The sequence below is a fragment of the Pongo pygmaeus genome, chromosome 1 (genome assembly GCF_028885625.2).
Source record: "Pongo pygmaeus isolate AG05252 chromosome 1, NHGRI_mPonPyg2-v2.0_pri, whole genome shotgun sequence".
Classification (NCBI taxonomy): Eukaryota; Metazoa; Chordata; class Mammalia; order Primates; family Hominidae; genus Pongo; species Pongo pygmaeus.
The window spans coordinates 42,319,867-42,332,765 of NC_072373.2; the positions used below are offsets into that span (position 1 = coordinate 42,319,867).

At 37.8% G+C, this 12,899-nt stretch overlaps 1 protein-coding gene across 8 annotated transcripts in view; it reads right to left on the bottom strand.

Annotated features, from left to right (window-relative positions):
- Nucleotides 1–12,899, bottom strand: part of C4BPA (complement component 4 binding protein alpha) — a 40,715-nt gene that overhangs the window by 9,969 nt on the left and 17,847 nt on the right. For 5 of the 8 annotated variants that reach the window (XM_054456885.1, XM_054459308.1, XM_054457754.2 and 2 more), the window contains 6 exons: nucleotides 11,023–11,108; nucleotides 10,664–10,855; nucleotides 8,130–8,312; nucleotides 7,488–7,538; nucleotides 3,256–3,450; nucleotides 409–597 (listed from right to left, as the gene is read on the bottom strand). In XM_054456885.1, the coding sequence (XP_054312860.1) occupies nucleotides 409–597; nucleotides 3,256–3,450; nucleotides 7,488–7,538; nucleotides 8,130–8,312; nucleotides 10,664–10,855; nucleotides 11,023–11,108 (896 nt within the window). The remainder of the gene's footprint in view (nucleotides 1–408; nucleotides 598–3,255; nucleotides 3,451–7,487; nucleotides 7,539–8,129; nucleotides 8,313–10,663; nucleotides 10,856–11,022; nucleotides 11,109–12,899) is intronic. The other 3 variants (XM_054460862.1, XM_054461569.1, XM_054462470.1) reach the window with 1 other exon arrangement.

Sequence of the window (12,899 nt, forward strand, 5' to 3'; positions counted from 1 at the left end):
ACTGGAGGGCTCAGAGGCAACAGAAGGCTGCTGTTTGAGGAAGAAGAAGGAAACAAGTTCAGAAAGGCAGATTCAATAGATTTCGACAGTTCTTCTTCTGCAGATTGAGACATATGGACCAGAAATAAGGGAAGAAAGAGAATAATACAAAGAAACAAAAACGCATTACTTGAAAAGTCCAGCTTATCTATTACATGTTGTCTATTTTCACTGATTCAGAAAAGAGGAAACTGAGGAGGCCAAAAGAAAGGGAACACACAATGAGGAAGAAGGAGAAAGTTGGACCCATTCCAAGAATCATGCAAGGTATATGAATTTTTTTTGCCTAATTTTAAACCTTCTCTTAATAATCTCCATCACACTGATATGAAGAAACTCCCAGAATAAGATAATTCTATGAACTCTTACTGTCTCCACAGGATGGTGTTCGGGGACTCCATGTGCCACCTGCTTGGCATACAGCTGAAAATCTACTGCTCTCATGACATGAAAATGAAATCTCATCTCCATAGAAATAAACACAGTGATTGGCAGGACGACTTTTCCTGTGTTGAGTGATTTTACCATTATTTAGCTTTGGTTCAGGGCAACATAACGCTGAAAAATAAAATGTGAGGTGCATGGTTAGTAAAATCACCATGAGGAAGCTTCTATGGCTAACAACCTCATTTCCATCTTTGGAAGATCTCACCACTGAAGAGAGATTGGGGAAACAGAAAAGGAGACCCAAGACATTCCAAGTCTGGTCTTTCCCCCCTTATTTGCTAAAGTCCTCTAATCCAGTTATTTCCTTCCAACTAAGCATTTCATTAGGAGCCTCCAAAATGAAAAATTGGATTAAACCTATATGAAGAGCCAGGTGTGGTAGCTCATGCCTGTAATCCCAGTTCTTTGAGAGTTCAAGATGGGAGGATTGCTTGAGCCCAGGAGTTTGAGACCAGCCTGGGCAACAGAGTGAGACCTTGTCTCTAAAAAATAAAAAATATTAAAAAAAATTTAACCAATATGAAAATGTAAATTTTCAAAATTATTCAAGGGCAATGACAAACAACATCCATTTACTTATGGCTTCATTATTAAACTCTCTATTAACTTACACTTCACAAGTCACAAGGAAGAAGAAAGTTTTCAAAAGTTTATATCCACCTAAGAGCTAAAGCATATGAAAAAATTTAAATTACTGCTTATTTCAAGGATTTTTGTTTTTTGATGCAAAATTTGAGAGAAATAACCATTTAAATGGCAAGATCTTGCTTTATCACTCAGGCTGGAGTATAGTGGCACAGTTATGGCTCACTACAGTCTCAAACTCCTGGGCTCAAGCAATCCTCCCACCTAAGCCTCCTGAGTAGCTGGGACTACAGGTGTGTGCCACCACACCCACTAAGTTTTTTATTTTTTGGCAGACAAGGGGTCTCACTCTGTTACCCAGGCTGGTCTCAAACTCCTGGCCTCAAGTGGTCCCCCCACCTTGGCCTCCCAAAGTGCTGGGGTCACAGATGTGAGCCACCACGTCTGGCCAAATTCTTTAATTTTTTAATACAGTAAGAGCTGCTATAGGGACATAATTTTTTATTCATTAGTAGAAATACTTTAAGAAAAAACTTGCTATTGTCTGATGTAAGAGAAAACATCAAAACAGAATAAAATATTACATTCTCCATGTCAGTAACTCGACCAGTATTAAAATGGGGTCTTTTGGACATACTTAAACACTTCCAGTGCTCATTTGTTTAGGAATTATAATAAAAATATTCAGCAATCATATGGTTTGGATATTATAACAACAATAATATTTATGAAATGCTTTGCAGTGTAGAAAATACTTTTAAATATGTAAGTCATGAGTCTAAATTCACATTTGATCAGGTTTCATAACTTGGATAAATACTACTTCTGCTTTTAAAATGGTTAAAAATATTCTTCATTAAATAATTAAATCAATAAGACCATAGTGGGTCAAATAAATGTAAACAGCTGGGTCCTGCTCTGTCATCCAGGCTGAAATGCAGTGTCATGATCTCGGCTCACTGCAGCTTTGGCCTCTTAGCCTCAAGTTATCCTCCTACCTAGCGTCCTGAGTAGCTGGGATTACAGGCGTGTGCCACCACATCCTGCTAATTTTTTAAATTATTTGTAGAGACAAGGGTCTCACTCTATTGCCCAGGCTGGTCTCAAACTCGTGGGCTCAAGCAATCCTCCCGCCTCAGCCTCCCAAAGTACTGGGATTATAGGTAGGAGCCACCGCACCTAGCCTAAATACAATTATAAAGGAGGTTTTTAAACATTTGTAAGCAATGCTTTTTGCTATTTAAGTAATGGCAGTAAGTTTTATTAAGTATATTTTTAATTCAGTCCTTTTATTAAAATCTTTTATTCTATTTCCCCAAAATGAGTCTGAATAACTGCAATTAAACTTTGTTAAGCCTTAATATGAAATAAATAATCTTCTGACAGGTTGATCTAAACTACCACTTTTCATTATTTGTGCATTTCACACATTGTTCAAATTCTGATATGCAGCATAAAATTCCCTGTATTCTTGGCTTCAGTGTCTTCACCTCTAAAGTGGCAAGGTTCCGATAGATGGATAGAAGAAAGCATTTTCTTCCCCTCTTGTCTGTTCCACTGAGGCTCATAAAATAGTATCCACTTGTCGTTCAGTCCCTCGCTCATTTCCACAAATAAAAGAGGTGCGTCTCCTACCAGAGAAACTGGAGAAAGTCTCCTTTCTATGCTTCCGAAGTGAGAATACCGAGTCACGAGTCAGGATTTGTCTTCTAGAGGCGGATCAGGAAGCCCTGCCATCTCATGGTTCAAGAGGCATGAGACACAAGTCACTCTGCAGCTGGTTACGTTCATGACTGTTTCACAAACTTGTCTTCTGCCAAACACCCCAAAGCCCATATGGGGAGGTAAGGGCTATGAAGGAAGCCTGACTCTGACAATAGTTGAGCTGTAGTCTCCATTCTAGTTTTACCAGTAAGAAAACTAATACATAATCTGCATAATGTTTGACTTCTGTGTCTACTTCTCATTTGATTCTGAACTGGGATAAAGAAAGGTTACAATTTCTCAGTGCCTCAAACTGTAACATGTTTATGGTCCCCTTCTGGCACTAACAGTTTACTAATCTGTTGAATTAACTTAATTCTAAACTTGTTGTGAGGGATAAAATTATATTCATTTAAGGTAGAGAATCCTAGCACATACTGGACATTTAATATACAAAAACATTAAAAAACAAAAACTCACCCTCACATCCTTGGTATGGGGTCCATCTCAAATTTTTCTGACAAATCACAGTTGTAGGCGCATCTGTAGTGGGTTTGTAGCCAGGATGACAGCGGTACCTTAACACAGTCCCAACAACATACACATCCTCTTTTGTTGGCCTAGGATATGTTTCCCAGGAAGCATGTGGAATGTCTGGTAAATTAGTACAACTATCTACTCATGAAAGAAGAAGAAGAAGAACAAAAGGACACTATTACTAGGGCTGCCACAGCAGTCAATAAGGCTGTCCTGTCAAAGGGGGTCATGTGTTCATTCAGCCTGGAACCAGCCTGCAAGGCCTGATGTATCAACCACACCAGAAAACACACACGGACATTCACTCAAATGTGCACACCTCCAGAGAGGCTTTTTACTAAGGGCACTCCCAAGTGGTTTCCACATGCTGTGCCAAGTATAATAATATTAATTCTCATTCCTCTTCTTTACACTTCAGAGATTTTAGTTTCTGAACTGAAGCATGGCAGGAAAACTGTCACAAACAAATCTAACTATGTTTCCTGATTGATTGGGGAAAATAAACAGGAGCCGTTCCCCTCATCCAGATGATACCAGGAATGGCTTGGCAAGAAAAAAACCAAGCTCCAAACATTTTTTGAGCCTGGGCCTTGGGTCTTGTCCTCTTCTCTCTTTCCCAATGCTACTGATTCATATGATATGGAAATATAATGCAAACATCTACCACGTTGGATGATTATTACATTTTATCCTCAGACATTTGAAATGGAATATAAAAGTTCTTTTTTAACAGCATTATTCAGATTAAAGACACAACAAATAAATTCACCCATTTAGAATGTGCAATTCAATGGTTTTTAGTATATACAGAGTTGTGCAACCGTCATCATTAACTAATTTCAGAATATTTTTATCAACCCAAGAAGAAACCTCATATTCATTATCAGTCACTCCCTATTTCCACCTCCCCCTAGGTCCTGACAACCACTAATCTATTTTTTTTCTTTATGCATTTGCCTAATCTGAGCATTTTAAATAAATGGAATCACACAATACATGTACTTTTTGTGGCTGGCTTATTTCAGTTAGCATAATATTTTCAAGGTTCATCCATGTTGTAGCATACATTAGTACTTTTTATTTTTCATTTTTATTGCCAAATGACATAATACATTTTACGGATAAACCACCTTTTGTTTATTCATTATTCAGTTGATGGGCGTTTGGTTTGTTTGGCTATTATGAACAATGCTGCTATGAATCTTCATGTAAAATTTTTGTGTGTGGACATATGTTTTCATTTCTCTTGGGTAGATACCCAGGAGGGTAATTAGAGTCATATGGTAACTCCATGGTTAAACTTCAGAGGGACTGCAAAAACTCTTTTCCAAAATGGTCGCACCAATTTACATTCCTATTAGCAGTGTATGAGAGTTCTAATTTTTCCACATCCTCACCAACATTTGTTATTGTCTATCTTTTTTATTATAGCCATTCTGCTGGATGTGAAGTGGTATCTGATTGTTACTAGAAGGCTATCCTTACAAGAAATGCTAAAGGAAATTGTTCAGACTGAAAGCAATTGACACCAGACGGTAATTGGAATCCACACAGTAAAACAATGAGCATCAGCAGAGGTCATTATGTCAGTAATTTGAAACACAATATAATATATATTACTACTCCTTCCTTCTCTTGGATGATTTAAACAGCAATTGCATAAAACAATATGTATATAATTGCATTATTAAGCCTATAACATACAGAAATGCAATATATTTGACAATAACATCACAAGAAAGGTAGGAGGGAACAAAGCTGTACTGTAGTACAGAAATGACACCAGATGGTAACTTGAATCTACAGGAAGAAATAAAGAGAGCCAGAAATGATGAATAAGAAGATTAACATAATAAACTCTATAAATATATACTTGCCCTCCTTTCTTCTCTCAGCTACTATAAAAGACATGAAACATGAAATTATATCAAACAATAATTATAAAAATATATTGTGCAGTTTGTAATATATGTAAGTGCAAAATATGTTGTTGGATTCTTGGTTGAGGTTTTTATCTTTCTGCACTTTAAATGTGTCATCTAGCTGCTTTCTAGCCTCCATTCTTTCTGATGAGGAATCAGATGTTAATCTTACTGGGGTTACATTGTACATGATGTGTTGCTCTTCTCTTGCTGCTTTCAAGATTTTCTCTTCATTCTTGGTTTTCAACATTTTGATTATAATGTCTCCAGGTCTAGATCTTTTTGCAATATCCTACTTGAGTTCAACAAACTTCTTGGATATGTAGATTAATGTGTTGTTTTGGTTTTTTGTTTGGGTTTTTTTTTTTTTTGGTCAAATTTGTGATATTTTCAGCCATTTTTCCTTTGTATAGTTTTTTAGCTCCTTTCTCTTTCTCTCATCTTTCTGGGATTCTCATTATACATATGTTGGTACACTTAATGATGTCCCACATTTCTCCGATGCTGTTTATTTTTCCTCATTCTTTTCATCTCTGTGCTTCAAATTGCATAATCTCAATTTATCTTAAAATTCACTGATTCTTTTTCCAACTCAAATCTACTGTTGAGTTCCTCTTTTGAATTTTTCATTTTACTTATTGTGTTTTTCAACTCTAGAATTTCCATTTTCTTTTTAAAATAATTTCTATCTTTATCAATATTTTCTATTTGATAAAACACTGTCATAATACATTTACTTAATTCTTTAAATATTGTTTCCTTTAGTTCTTGGGACATATTTATAATAGCTGCTTTGTGATTCTTTGAACTTTTCTGCTAAGTCCAATCTCTGGGCTCCCTCAAAAACAGTTTCTATTGTTGGCTTTTTCCCTTTACATGGGTCACTCTTCCCTGTTTCTTTGCACGTCTGACAATTTTTTTTGTTGTTGAAAACAGGACATGTTAGATAATACATTGCGGCAACTTTGGATATTGATTCTTCCTTACCACCTTTAGGATCTGTTGTTGTTTCCTCATTTTCTTGTTTGTTTAGTGACATAATTGGACTAGTTCAGTTAAGTCTATTTCCTTCAAAGTGTGCAACATCTAACAGCATGTCTCAGAGAGCACAGACTTGGGCATGTACACAGTCTTTTTAACTGCCAGAGATAACTGTGGTTTTCTCTTTGACTGTCTCTTTCTCTTTGAGACTTTGGGTGGTCTACCTCTGTTGGTATTACATACAACCATTGGCCTCCAGCAATTTTTATCTGATTGTTCTACTTTTTTCAACAACTCCCTGGGGCATAATATGCTTCACAGTCTAATCCAATTAAAGTTCCTTGAAAGGGGCAGAGTGTTTATGGTCTTGGAAGCTTGCTCCAAATCTGCCCTGGAAGAATGTCTGTCCTATAGATCAGGAGCTGGGAAATTAGAAAACTCATTCTTCCCCAGGCACTGCACTAGAGTTCCCCTTATGGTGTAGGAGCTGTGAGAAGAAAAAAGGGGGAAGTAGGAACTGGCACTGCCACCCAGCTGTGCCCACCACCAAGTACACATATTCCACAACACAGAGCTGGGGAGAATAGCAACTGCCAATATTCATAGCTGTCAACCTACCCATAATAGTTCTTCCATTCTAGGAAGCTGGGGAAGATGGGAGATGCCGCTTGGCTGCTGAGCCAACTGGAATAGTTCTCCTGCGACATAGAGCCATGAAAAAGGGGGGACTGACTTCTTACCAGCTGCCCCACTTAGATCCTCCCCATATAATGGGAGTTGGGGGTGAAGGAACAGACACTGATGCATGTTTGCTGGCACCTATTCAATATTCGACTTCCACAGCATGGATCTTTGAAAAATACTGTCATATAATTTTCACTGGCTGCCAAATCCACCCCAAATAACTTTTTTACCCCAGGGAGCTGGGGAAGATGGGAATTGCCACTAGTGGGATAAGCCCACAGAAAGCATCCTCCTGCAAGGTAGAGCTGTTGCAGCCCCTAGTTCTAATGCAGTGTCCTCCCACTGTTCCTATCAAGTCTCCATATTTTTGCTGAATAAATGCTTCTCAGTTTGTTGTAGTCCCTTTGATCACTCTCCAGAGACCTTAAATGGTTTTCTTTGCTAATTTTGACCAGCTTGGTGGATACCTCTTCAGGGGGGAGGTTTCCCCAAACTCCTCCACCACTGTTCCAGAAATCCGCAGAAGTTCTTGACATTTTGTGAGGGCAAAACTTAGAGCACAAGGCATCAGTGGCTTCCTTCTCTTACCAGTTGTATAACCTTGGGCAAGTCTTTTAGCCTCTGTGAACAGCTTCTCATCTGTAACATAAGGATAATCATAGTGCCCACAATTGTTGGGAGGATTTGTCGAGTTAATCCTTGTTATGCACCTAGTCTAGTGCCAAGTTAGCATTATTACTATTGTCATTATTTTTAATAATCCACATGAGTTTATAACTTCAGAGTGTTGGAATCATAACCAGTTCACATAACACTTTTGTACAAGTTATAAAAGGCATTTTTCCTCAGGACAATTTATTATTTGTCTTTCAAAGTAATTATAATAATATAATGATTTTGTCAGAATAAGACAATTTTCTATCAAATTCCAGAAAATTATTGAAATAAATATACAAATCCATAATATCTCCAATGTTAACACCTCCCTTTAAGGTTGGAATGTGCACAGTCTTGTGGTATGTGGCAGTCTTGTGTGATGATATATGACCTTGCAGAGTGCATTAAAATCATTCTTCTTTCCAACAAGAAAAAAATAAAGGAAATTATTGATCTAGATGTAAATTTTTACTGTAATTCATAGTAGGTCTATGCATGCAAGTATACCCATATTAACAGTACTGGGTACCTTTAGATGCCAAACATTGAAATTCCATCATAGTCCATACTTACTGGGCTCACAAGCAGGAGGAGAAGGATTCCATTTGCTATCAGCATCACAACGAATTACACTGCTGCCTCTGAGAACAAAACCTTTTTGGCAGTTAAACAAAATAGTGTCTTTGTAATTATAGATGGGTCCAAATCCAGAGACAATTTCCCCATGTGAAACATCTGGCTTGTGACAGGTGATTTCTAAAGAATCGTGAGAAAAGACAAGTGGATTTTAAAAGATAGATGGTAATAAGGATATTACTGCCACTGCTAATCCAGTTACAAGTGCAACACAAAGGCCTGATGAATGTGCATGTCTAGTAGATACAAGGGAAACATTTTAAAGTGAATACACATACACAAACGCATACATATATAATATATCTGTATATATTATATATATATATGTAATCCTTTTAGTACCAGTTTTTATTGGTGGAGAAGTTGAAGAAGTTATCCACAATTACCTCATAGAAAGACCAATGTAATGGAAACTCATTTTACTGAGGCTTTTAAAAGCTGAAATTATTTATATTATGTTAATGATACTTATAATATTATATGTTTTATATATTCTATAATATAGTCTTATAGAATATATAACATTATACTAATAGTATTATATATTATATATTTGATATATATTTATATATACATATATGTATGTGTGTGTGTATATATATAAAATATGTAATTTCAGCTTTTAAAATGAGTTTTCATTACATTGGTCCTTCTTCGAGATGACTGTGGATAGCTCCTCCAACTTCCCTACCAATAAAAATCAGTCATACATAACCCAGCAGAAACATATTTCCAAGGCCCCCAAAACTTTCAGTATAATGGACTAATTTCCTAGATGATTTTGGTTATGGGTCAGTGGCCCATGGTAATTACATAGTGCAGAGGCAGCCCAGGGGATCAGAGACCCATGCCCCAACAAGCAGAGAACAAGCCACCCCCTATCTCACACCCCTCACCCACATCCTGGCAGTCATCCAATCCTGTCAATTCTGCTACTTTAATTCCTCTACAATCCCTTAACTTCTGTCCAGCCCCACTGCCATGCTACAGCGGAAGCCACCTTCAGTTTTTGGCTGGAGGTTTGCACAGGTGCTGTCTTAGTCTGTTCCTGCTGCTATAACAAAATACTTTCACTAGTTTTAAATGATGGAAATTTATTTCTCACAGTTCTGGAGGCTGGGAAGCTCAAGATCTAGCCACCATCAGATTCAATGTCTGCTTGTTCTCCCCTTTTAAGATGGTGCCTTCTTGCTGAGTCCTCACATGGGGGAAGGGATGAATGCTCTGTCCTCACAAGACAGAAGGGCAAAAGAGACTAGGGCTCTCCCTTCAACCTCTTTTATAAGGGCACTAATCCCATTCATGAGGGTGGATCCCTCATGACTTAATCACTTCCCCAAAAGTTCCACCTGTTAAAATGATCACATTGGGTCTTAGGTTTTATCATGAGTTTGGAGATGCACATTCAAGCCATAGCAGGTGACTGTCCGTTAAGTTTTGTCCCACTTCAGGTTGTTGTCCCACAGCCAGAGTTATCTTTCTAAAATGCGGCACATTTATTCCCCTTGTTAAAGCCCTTCAAAGTCTCCCCTCCATGATTGCTCTGAACGCCTGAGACTGAAACACAAGGCCCTTCATAACCTGGCCCCTGCCCACTTTTCCACCCTCAGCTATTGCCACTTTCACTTGTTGCAGATCTAACTCCAGGCATTTTGCACTGTTGGCAGTATCCTGCTCTTTTGTGCCCCTCGTCTGATTGTGTCCTGTGGTGGGTTAGTAAGCAATACTGTGTAAACTTAGTAATAAAGTAAGATTCCTTAGACTAGCACACTAACTAACATATCTTTTGACTCAATTATCACTTGCTTTGTCCTGTTGCCCTTCTGGCACTTAGTAGGTTTTGCTTGCCCTACAGGCTTATGTGTTTCATCTTATAGGTGCAAATTATATTTTCAGTTCCGCTTCTTGAACAGACCAAGACTACCTTCCCCAGTCCTCTGAGGCTACTCTCTAGTTCGAGACAAAAGCCTGTAATGGAAAGTGATATGTGGTTGCTTCCAGGCCAAACTCTTAGCCAGGACACAATTGGCCTTTCTCTCTTCGTCTACTGAAGAGACTGTGAAGGCACATTTTAAAATGGAGGTGCCATAAGATCAAAGCAACCTGGCTTGCTGAGCTAGTTGCTAAGCTAACACAGACTACAGCTGCCCTGGAGAGTCTCCTGGACATGGAACAAACTCAGTGTGAATGAGAATAAACTTTTACTTCACCAAACCAGTGAGATGTTGTTGCTGTTTGTTCCCATATACTGTTAGCTCCCAGTTCACCACTCCCATTTTTATGGCTTTTATATTCTAAAACAACATGCAATAAGTATCAGGTGGCCAAATAAATGATTACATCAGAGCAATAATTAGTTTATCTTTGAATTTTCCATTTGCGCCCCCTCCGCCCCAATAAATTTACCTTTCTTTCTCTTTTAAACAAAAGAGAGCAAATATTTTGATGCAGAATTCATCATTATGACTTACTTTCACAGGTAGGAGGGCTTGGTCTCCAAACACCTATTGTTTCATTCTCCACAGTGCAGGAAATGGAGGCATGGCCCAAGAGTAAGAAGTGGGGGTCACAGCTGTAGGTGACAGAAAAGCCATATGCGTAGAAATTTTCTTCACCGCTGTGCCTTCCATTCCTGATGTCTGGAGGAGGCTCACACTTGACAACTGAGGTAAGTGAGTGAAGAGAAAGAAATACTCAGGGAAGGCATCGTTATAAATCTAAAATTCATGCAAATTCTAATGGAAGGTACACATACCTGTAAAGATGCACGGGGACTTTATTACCTAACAGAGTTTAAATTGATAATCAAGTCAGAAGAGTCTTTACTTACTTTCACACTGTGGGAGAGGATGACTCCAGCCAACTCCTCTATCTTGGACTTCACAATGACTAGTGTTTGAGCCAATTAAGAAAAATCTGAATAAGATAGATCAAAGATTTTAATGGAATTCCTCCTACCCTAAATTAAAGAGGTCTGAGTAAATAGAATTGTTACTCAATATTAAAATAAGGAAATCATATTTTCTTGGATATCATTTCCCATTGAGCACTCCATTCAGTAAAATTTCATTACTGCAATGAGATGCGTGTGTGTTTGTTCCTTTGGACCCTCATTCCTTAATCTGTTACTGAGCATCTACTAGGGATCAGGAATGCAGTTCATCCAGAGCTCAAGCACAACAATAAAAGGCTGGCTTCAGTGTGTTCTGTCGTTGTCTTTGGGTGAGAGTACCAGCTAGATTACTGCGTCCACAATCTCCCCATCTTTGGCTTGAAGCTTCCTCTGACTTCCGGGTGGGTGTCTTATTCCCATACATCATTAGCTTTCAGTTCACCACTTCCATTTTTATGGCTCTTGACATGTCCTACTCTTTCCTCAGTTTGTCTTCCTGCCCTCTATCTTATGCTAACAGAAAAAAACAAAAGATATGAATGATTACAAATTGTAGCATCATCAAGGATATTGATAATCATCAATGATATCAAATTGTAGCATCATCAAAGAATAAACCTATAATGTGATAGAACACTAAAGTAAATGTCACCTTCAGCAATCTAAGAGCCTGTGGAATTTATTGAATAATAACTTCAAGAAAATATATCTCAACTACAACTACAATTAAGTATTTCTTTACTTTAAAATTTCTTTAAAATGTAGTTTTTCCAACCTAGCCCAGAGACTAGGTGCAAAATATTGTTTCTGGTTGTTTCAATGGGAACACCTTAATGTTCCAACAGCATCTTAGTTCTGATTCTTTTCACTTTCCCTTATGGAAGCCATGCACAATAAGGAAAACAGAGGATAAAAATGAGAAAATCAACAAAAATGAAACAAACGGAAAAGATAAGAGAAAACTAATAGATATAAGTAACAAGCAAAAGAGAATCAACGTATGCTTAATTGGATAACCTAAAGAAGGAATCCAAGTAGAACAAAATAGCTTTTTAAAAATTTGTTTCAGGCCAGGTGTGGTGGCTTACACCTGTAATACCAGTACTTTGGGAGGCTGGGGCAAGTGAATTCTTTGAGACCAGGAGTTCAAGACCAGCCTGGCCAATATGACAAAACCCCATCTCTATTAAAAATACAAAAATTAGCCAGGAATGGTGGTGCACACCTGTAGTCCCAGCTACTTGAGAGGCTGAGGTGGGAGGATTGCTTGAGCCCAGGAAGTTGAGGCTGCAGTGAGCCATGATTGTGCCACTGCACTCCAGCCTAGGCAATGGGAGTGAGACCTTGACTCAAAAAATATATATATTTCAAGTAAATGTTACTAAAATAAAATAATACTTCAATCTACATATTAAAATTGCACATCACATAGTAGCAAAAAATTAAACCAAGTGATTTCTACCAAAACAACTAAGAGTAAAAGTATTAGGTTTCAAAGATAAAGAATAATATCTTTAGATATTCAAACAAAGATCAAGCCATATGAGAAGAAATTTCAGATCAGTAGTATTCACTAGCAAAAGATAGTGCAGCAGTACCTATAAGACATCCAAGAAAAGAAAGGATGAGCCAAGGACTATATCAAGCCCCATTATCTTCTAGGTATCAATGCCTCAGATATATTATCTGAACCTGCAAGAACTCAAAGAATAATTTTCACTTGGGACTTTTTTTTGGGAAACCACCATAGGACAAACTATAGCCCACCAAGAGATGACAATGGCAACTTTAGCCAAAACAAACAAAAATGGTAG